This window comes from Equus asinus, chromosome 25 (assembly GCF_041296235.1).
Source record: "Equus asinus isolate D_3611 breed Donkey chromosome 25, EquAss-T2T_v2, whole genome shotgun sequence".
Lineage (NCBI taxonomy): Eukaryota > Metazoa > Chordata > Mammalia > Perissodactyla > Equidae > Equus > Equus asinus.
This window is the reverse complement of record NC_091814.1, coordinates 11,320,152-11,329,221: the sequence shown is the minus strand read 5'-3', so window position 1 is coordinate 11,329,221 and position 9,070 is coordinate 11,320,152. Positions and strand designations below refer to the sequence as shown.

Sequence of the window (9,070 nt, the reverse complement as noted above, 5' to 3'; positions counted from 1 at the left end):
TTGTAAGTCTCTTCAGGGGCTCCTGTCCAGATGAATGAATTCCAACCAAGTTCAGTCTCTCTGTTACTCTACTCAAGAGTTTCATTCCAGGGAGACAGTGCATGACTGGCCCATTTGAGTAAAAAAAAAAAAACCTGACTCTTGACCAGGGAAAGTCAGGTAAACATTACTAAGAGTCCCACCAAGACCATATTCAGTTGAGGAAGGATGTTTCCCCTAGGTAAAATCGAGACATTATTATAAAAGAAAGGAGACTAGATTCTGGGCAGGTAAAAACAGACGTCCTATCTAGGGGGGTTGAAGTCAGTTATAAAGGCTTTGTAAGCCATGTTGGGCAATTTAGAATTTATTGGGTAAGCAACAAAGAGCCATTGAAGGATTTTAAACAGAGAAGTGACATGATAAATCCCAAGCAGATTTTGACTAATTTTATTTTGGCTAATTTTATTTTATCTATTTATTTTTATCTGTAAGGAGTAACTTTAACTCTTTCTACAATTCTACAATTCTACAATGACACAGAAGAGAATGAATCCTATTCTTTTGCTTCTTCCTATAAGGTCAGACAAGTATACTTTTGACTTTTCCTGAGGTTTCTGTAGAGAAAGGGAAGAAAGAAATGGACCAATTCTTGATTGATAAGGAGAGTTTTCATGTTTCCACCCAGGGGTATGCTGGAGCTAGCTTATGCTGGCTCATAAGAGTCATTTGCCAAATTTCCTGGAATTTTGTGAGCAATTTTTTAAGTACAGTCATTATTAACAATTAAGTTACATAAACTTAAAATAAAAAATGTGAAACACAAAGGTAATAAATACTCAAAGCTCATCACCTCTTAATTATTTTACTATTATCTATGCTGTTGAGGTTGTTTCTATCTATGGCATGGTGGAAATATTTTATAATGTTGTGCTACTGTACATCTCTTCTCATCTCTGTGTTCAGTGACATTATGTTGGTAGCTCGAAATTGGTGACAATGGGAGAATTTACAGCAAGGAAATTGCCAAACACTACAAACCAGTACCTCTCTACCCCGGAGAGAGCTGCTTGTTAAACGTTCACTAGCATACCACTGCCCCCCACACCATACCCCAGGCCTCTTGTTCTTCAGCCCCTTAATTCCAAAGGAAGAAGAACCACAAACTGGGGTAGTCTCTTCACAATCTAGCTTGGCTGACAGGTCAAAAGAAAAAACAAAGATGGCAAAAAGTCAAGTTAGTTTTATTTGTTTTGTAATAGTCTAACATGTGACTATTAGCTCTAACATAAGGACAGGGAGGGTTGGAGAATTCAGGACACACTCCCAATAATGCCACTCTCCTCTGTCAGAGATTTCCCCATGAAGTTTGTTGTAAATGTGCTTCTTAGCTGAGTCTCTACTAATCGTGTCTCGCAGAAGGAAGAATTTGCATAAAAACACAATGAAATCATCTGCTTTTCCCTCCAGGAACCTTTATGAATTCTTCCAGAATTCTCTTTGTTTGCCCTGGAGAACTTCCTGAAGGCAGTGGGGCTGGAGCCTACAGTATATTCAACTGCTACCTTGGTGGCCACTGCCACAGCCAAATGCCACTCTCTGCTGGCTTTGGGAGCTCCAATGTCTAGGGCAGTGGAGAGTGACTTGTCTTTCACAAAAATCTTTCTTTCCTCTTATCTAACTACTGAATCTAGAATTTTGTTTCCTTTTTCTCCTTCCTTCCCCAATTACATATTTAGTTATAATACAATAATTACAAGAAAGAAAAATCTCCCTATCTATTTCACTATCACTTCTAGGCACACACTTACTTCATTTTACAGGTCGTATTTATGCTCAGGGGAGTTTTCCATCCAACCAGGCAAACCTTTTTCTTCTAAAATTTGCTAACTTGGGTTGTGCAATCATTTGCACGCATTATGCATAGAGGGATAATTCAGGGTCAAGGGAAGGAGAAGGGAGGAGGTAGTGCGGTGAGAGATGCTGCTTGGGTGGTACGTTCACTCTCACTTGAGCATGCCCTGATCACCCTCCTCAGGAACTCATGAAGAGCAGCTGTGTGCACTAGCCTTGTCCCAGGCCTTCCACATGGCTTGGACTGAAGAGTTCCAGCATGCAGCTCTTTCACTATCCATGGACTGACTCCCTTCTGCCACAAGTCAGAGACTGCCTCAGGGGCTGGCGCATGTCTATACACGAGCCCTAGGAAGCTGAGTATCGGCAGCACCACTTTCAGCAAGGGATTCTTGCATGATTAAAGATTTTTTTTCTGTAGTATAGTTCTTAGGAATTCATGACTACAGAAATATTGACTCCCCCCACCTTGTTTAATTCCTTCCCTTTGCTTATTGGCTCACTTCTTAGCAGTATCTTAGTTAGCAATCTGTTCAGTATTTGAAAGTGGTGACTGTCATTGCTTCAGCATACATTTTACAATAAGAACTCCTGACAAATCTGGATAAGGCCTTCCTCCCTTGTCTTTTATTTGCAAATTAGTGAGGTGTTTTTTTTTTCAAAACCCACTTATCTCTTCTAGTATGCTCATGGTGTTTTATGGGTATCAATTCTCTTGATCCACCTTGTAAAGAAGGGTCAGAACTTGTTGCTCCCCAATTAACTTAAGGAAAACTATCTTTGGAGTGTGTCAGTGACATCTTGGGGTCCTCAGAGTTAACAAGGTGCAGCCAACAGTTCTGACTTGAACTTCAGTGTTCTTTGTGGGAAAATCTGATCCCCAGGTCACACTGACCTTCAGGAATATTTGTCCAATTCTGTGTTGCAAGCACACCTGTTTGGCAAGTAACAAAGTCACGGTGGAAAGCAGTTAGGCCTTTTTATAATGGCTAGGCCCAGGGGCCACAGAGCCAGGCTTGAAACTTTCTAATTGAACTCTCAGTAACTGTGTCCCTCTTCGTCACAGATCTCCCTTGATGGAGGTGTATAACTGCTCTTAAGCAATGAGCACTTTTCCTCTGGAGGGAGCTGCACTTTGGATGTCCTGCTGTTCAACGCTGCTTTGTGTTGGTAGGTCCGTGGGCCCTGAAGGTTTAATCTAACAAGGGAATGACCAGGAGTAGGAGTTAAAGCTGGGCCTAATGAAGCCCAGGGAGGATTGTAATCCTGTCTCAGGCATAATTATTTGCCTCAAAACAGACACTGAGGGATCCAGTTCTATAGAGTAAGGGCCTCCACAGATGCACAGCTGCCTGTGGATGGAACCTGGAAGCGGTTGTGTGGCAGCTTAAGATGGGGCACAAAGGGACATTTTCCAGAGGATGGAAGTAATTGCTAATCTGTTTCCAGTCATTTCTCAAGGTCACAGAGCCTCAGGTTCCTACTAAACATATGGGATCAAAATTCTATTCTGAGTCTTCTCTGAGAAAACTGATCTCCAGAGTGTCTATTCCACACTGAAACTCACCAGCTAACTGCAAGGCAGGTTGGGAGGGTCAGATGGAAACCACCCACCTGCCCTTCTTCCCAGTCTCCCTGCTGTTGGAGGAATCTTTCAGGGAGTGGCACCACTCAGCAGGCTCCAGTCTCAGCAGCCAACTCCATCCTTATGATACCCTTGGAGGTAGGTTGGTGGCAAATGCCACCCTAGTTTGTAGACAGAAAACTGAGGTACAGAGAGGTTAAGGGACGACAGTAACTAGATGGCAGAAATAGAAGAAAAATCCTGGTCCCTTGATGCCTGTGTTTGTTTCTTTCAAAATAGGCTTCCTCTTTCCCTGGGAAGACTAAGAAGGGAAATGGCAACTTCCATGGCAGGAGGGTAGGTACAGACATTGAAGCAGGGTGCTGCTTCATCTAAGGAAACACACTCACCCACTTATGCCCCAGCTGAGACAAGGAGACCAGCAGCCTTCACCTACACCTCTGCAACCGGGTCCAGACAGCACCAGCAGTTTTCAATTAGAACAGGACATAGTTTTCTTTCTCTTTTCTTTTTGGGGTTAGGTCCTCATTGAGATAAACATTTTATTCCGGTAATGATCAAGCTATCCTCAGGCTCTGAGTTTATATCTTCTTAAAATGGGTCTTCAGGAGCAATTGTGCAGCCATTGAGGGGAGTGCAATGATGCAGTTACTGGTTCTCAGGCCTGGGATCTTGTTCCTTCTCTCATTACACAGAAGAAGGTATGTGTGGAACAGCGTTGACTGCAAAGGGAGGATTCAAGCAGTAGCCAGACACTCAAGTGTCTACAGGATAAGTATACCTCTTCTATTCAACCGTCCATTGCATGATACATTCCTTCACTGAAAGTTTGTCACTTTAGATTAACGTAGGTAAAATATATTTTAGGCTTTCTCTTTTAACATGTAAATTTTCCCTCGAGTAATTATCAATCATAACTTAGGATGAATTTAACTTTTAGACCACTTTGCTTTAGAAGGGGGCACCAAGGAATGGGAATAGTGTCACAGGGGAGGAATAGTTTTGGAGGAGGCTTTGCTCTGGAAAAGCATATCTAGAATGAATGTCTTAAAAGGAAGGGTTGTAAAGAGGGCAGCACAGGGGATTTTCATACTTTGGGATGGTGCTTGTTGGGGGAAGATAGAATAAAGGCAGTTTTTCTAGGTACCTCTTTTGGGTCCCCTGGTGGTATCCTGTCCAGATTCCTGCCATGTCAACTTGGTTTCTATTGCTCCTGCCTTAGCCTTGGCACCGCAGCCCATGAAGCACAGGTTTGGTACAGATGAAACATAGTGGTTATCAATTTCTCCCTCTGTTCTGGGAACTGCATGGCTCTAGGTAAAATTGCTCCCTGTGTGAAATATGTACTTGTACCTGAGGATTTCCTCTGACTGGACTCTATGTTTGAGGATTATTGGCTGTGGGGATACAGGGTAGGAGACCTTCAAGATCCCTCTTGTCCCCTTCAGCCTCTGTGTCCCTTCTAGGGACAAAGCCTGGCCTGGGACCAAACTTTGGGACTCTAGCTGCTTGAGCTCCCACTTTGTAAGAGGTTCCCCCTAATGCCAGTCTCATGGTCCTTGTACATGTCTTGTGCTTGAGCAGGGCCTGAGAGCTGACTCTCCTCAAGACAGGCCAGTAGGTAGGTATCCTCCAGCTCAGAACTGGGTTTGCTCCCAGCCCCCGAAGAAAGGAGGTATAGATTTCAGGCTGAGCACTGATGTTGGAACAGGAAAGGAAAGAAAAGGACCTTCTTTGCTTCAGGGAAGAAAACTGTGACCAGGCCTCAAAGCCTTTTCAGTTTAGGGAGAGGTATGGGGTCTTGCTCTCCTTCCTTCATGTTGCTAGGGGCAGAATTCCCACCAATATAAAGGATGTAATTGCATCAGAACCCAGGGGCTACAGTGACCCAAAAGAATAGCCAGTGAGAATTCTGAGTATCCCTTGGACTGATGATTTAAACCAAACACCCCAAAATTGTGAAATAAGGTTTGGAAACCACAGAAACAAGTTGAGGCCATAAACAATATGACCAATTCCATAGGAAAGCTGGGCTCACTAGTGTAAGTGACCTTGCAAACTGGTGTCCCACAGGTTAAATTTGGCTTGCACACATGGCATATTTAAAATTTAATTGGCAACATTAAAAATGTTGGAAATTTCACTTAAAAGTTTGGATTTCTTGCTTTTCTTGAAAAATCAGATGGCCAGTAACACTGCCCAGTAATCACTGCCTGGAACTGAGCAGCATCTGCCCTCCGCTCTCCAATTTTCATAGTCCTGGCTCTTCCACGGCATTAGAACAGGCCCACTTCACCAATTTAAATCACCTGCCTGCATCCTTTAGGCATCTGAGTTTGGGACCCCTGATATAGGGTCACATGGAGTTGGCTAGGGAAGTGCTGGGTGATAAAGTCTGGCTAAATTAGTGAGCTTGAGACAAGACTGGTAAAAAGCTATGAGGAAGCCGCAATTCTGACTGGAAGGATTTCTGAGAAGAAATGGGGATGAAAGCTGAGTTCCTCATAGCTGTTGGGGTAGAGGGGCAGGGTAGTCAGTCATATGAGACTGGGAACTTTGATGGGACAATGGGTTTATCTTGATAGCCCTTATATATGGGAAAGGCAGCCTCCTAGTTGTCCAGCATGCACTGTTCCACTGCAGCGCCTGTCCAACCAGGGGTGGGGGTAGGGGTGTGTGTGAAGGGGGACAGAAGACTCAAATCATGTTGGCATCTTTATGTTTCATCTTGGGCTGTGTTAGCTTGGGTGTTTTCTTTTCTTTCTTTCTTTAGCACCACTTCATATGGTTAGATCATCTGACCTGGCCCGACTGCTGGCTTTGCTCAGCCTGCTCAGGGGTCGGGTGTCATCCCCGCTCAGCTCTGGACACAGAGAAGGTGCCTTCTCAGCCGGCAGCTCCTGCTTTGATACCTTCTCGGCCTGCAGCTCTTCTTTCTCAGCTTCCTTCCCCACCTTCGGGGTCTCCACTTTCTCCCCCTCCAGCACTGCCGTGGTCTCCTGCCCTTCTGTGCTCACTTTCTCTGCTTCCTGACTCTTCTCTCCTGCCTCTGGTTCCGCTGCCTCCTCCACAGGCTGCTCCTCCCCCTCTCCCTCCACCTCCTGTGCTCCCACCTGAGCATAGGAAGGCAGTGTCTCTTGGTAAGCCCTGGACAGGTCCCCTAGGGGCCCTGTGCCCATCTTCTCCTCGAACTGACTGAAAGGCTTGGCAGAAAGTGGGCTGGTCTCCACCATCCCGACCTCAGCCAGAGGGAAATAGTGGGACACGATTTTCTCTTCTTCGAGGAGCTGGTAGCCCTTGGCTTTCTGGATGGAGGAGACAGCAATGGAGTGGAGGGATTTCTCAGGAACCTCCCCCAGCGGCTGCTCTGCCGGCTTCTTCAAGGCAGATCGGATTTTCTTCAAGCCCAGGTGACTTATCTCCAGAATATTGAGGAAGAGGGACACAGAGGCCACAGACAACATGAACAGAATGAAGATGGTTTTCTCCGTGGGCCGTGACACGAAACAGTCTACCACGTTGGGGCAGGGCCACCGGCTGCAGCGATAGAGGGGCAGGATCCGGAAACCGTACAGGAAGTAGTGGCCCACTATGAAGCCCACCTCGAAGAGGGTCTTGAAGACGATGTGGCAGATGTAGGTCCTCAGCAGAGTCCCCTCCAGCCGGAACTTCTTGGTGCCTTTGCTGCCGCCGCCGCCCTTCTTGATGCTGCACTGGTCTGCGGCAGGCGGCGCCCTCTCGCCGTTCCCCGGGGGCTGCTGGCCCAACTCCTCTGCTTCGCGCTCCTTCCGCTTCTCCTCCATGCGGACGTGGTGCACGGCGTGTCCCACGTACACCAGGGACGGGGTGGAGACGAAGATGATCTGCAGCACCCACAGGCGGATGTGCGAGATGGGGAAGGCCTCGTCGTAGCAGACGTTCTCGCAGCCAGGCTGCTGAGTGTTGCACACGAAGTCGGACTGCTCATCCCCCCACACAAACTCTGCGGCCGTGCCAAGGATGAGGATCCGGAAGATGAAAAGCACAGTGAGCCAGACTCTGCCGATGACCGTGGAGTGCTCATTCACCTCCTCCAAGATGTTCCCCAGGAAACTCCAGTCGCCCATTTCTCACCCACCTGGAGGAGGGAGAAGGCAAAAGCTGAGCGACCACAGTGCAACCCCGAGTCAGTCTCTCTGCTAACTCTTGGGGTACCTCTCCTTTCTGAGTTGCCGCAACAGTCAGCGTGTAAGCAGCATCTATTGAGTGCTTCCTCTGTGCAGACTACGACTAGGGGACAAAAGAGGCATAAAAGAATTTTGTTTCCGTTGGCTTCCTCATTTGTAAAATGAGTTTAATGGTAATACCTGTTCTCACTTCACAAGTGGTCTAAAAGAATAAATGAGGCAATACGTGTGTAATTCCTTGAACTCCACTAGGAATAAGGATTCATTGTTGACCATAAATAGAAACCATGGTTACACGGCCTTGAATCAAGACCACAAGCTGAACCAAGGTTTACAAGGTATAATGCTGAGAGAATACCCAATTCCGTGGGGGCTGGGCACCAACAAAATTCTTCTATGTAGAAAACTGTCTGTAGCCTTCTTACTTTTGACTGTGTTGGGATATATAATGATTGTATATTTGAAGAGAAGTGGAAGGAAATAACATTTTTTGAATTTCTACTTTGTGACAGACCTTTGATATTACATTATTTCATTTAATTTGATTCTGCTGGACTGTAATCTTCATGAGGATGGACCGTGTCTCTTTTATTTACTGCTATATACTCAATGCCTGTTGCAGAGCCAGCTCGAAGTGTTTAAGTAATTGGATTCCAACACATGAGAAAACTGAGGCTCAGAGAGGTTATATAAATGTGTAAGATCAGAGAGCTTAAAAGCAGGCAGTTCTGTCCTCCTGATCCCAAAGGCTGGGTTCTTTCCACTACACCACTGAGATACATTGCCTGCCCTCGGAGCTACACAATTCTGCAACTCTTGTACTCTTAATTTATGTCTTCTCTTCTCTAGGCTAAAATCTGGAAACTAGTCTTTTTTTTTTTTTTGAGGAAGATTAGCCCTGAGCTAACATTGGCTGCCAATCCTCCTCTTTTTGCTGAGGAAGACTGGCCCTGAGCTAACATCCATGCCCATCTTCCTCTACTTTATATGTGGGACGCCTACCACAGGGTGGCTTGCCAAGCAGTGCCATGTCTGCACCCGGGATCCGGGCCAGTGAACCCTGGGCTGCCGAAGTGGAACATGCGAGCTTAACTGCTGCATCCCTGGGCCAGCCCCTGGAAACTATTCTTAATAGTTTTACAAATTGAGAGCAGTATTTTTTTTTAAAGATTGGCCCTGAGCTAACATCTGCTGCCAATCTTCCTCTCTTTTTTTCCTTCTCCCCAAAGTCCCCCTGTACATAGTTGTATATTCTAGTCGTGGGTCCTTCTAGTTCTGCTATGTGGGGCACCACCTCAGCATGGCTTGATGAGCAGTGCTAGGTCTGTGCCCAGGATCCAACCTGGTGAAACCCTGGGCCGCTGAAGTGGAGCACACAAACCTAATTGGTTGGTCCCAGGGCTGGCCCTGAGAGCGGTATTTTAAAAAAATTATTACTCTTTCAAATCCAAAGAATGGGGAGAGTGCTTTGGGAAGGAGTCATGTT

At 46.0% G+C, this 9,070-nt stretch overlaps 1 protein-coding gene across 1 annotated transcript; it reads right to left on the bottom strand.

Moving 5' to 3' along the window:
• Positions 1 to 2,858: 2,858 nt before the first annotated feature.
• Positions 2,859 to 8,728, bottom strand: GJA8 (gap junction protein alpha 8). The gene has a single exon (XM_014867018.3). The coding sequence runs from the start codon at positions 7,522 to 7,524 to the stop codon at positions 6,199 to 6,201; it is 1,326 nt and encodes a 441-aa protein (XP_014722504.1). The 5' UTR covers positions 7,525 to 8,728; the 3' UTR covers positions 2,859 to 6,198.
• Positions 8,729 to 9,070: the final 342 nt, after the last annotated feature.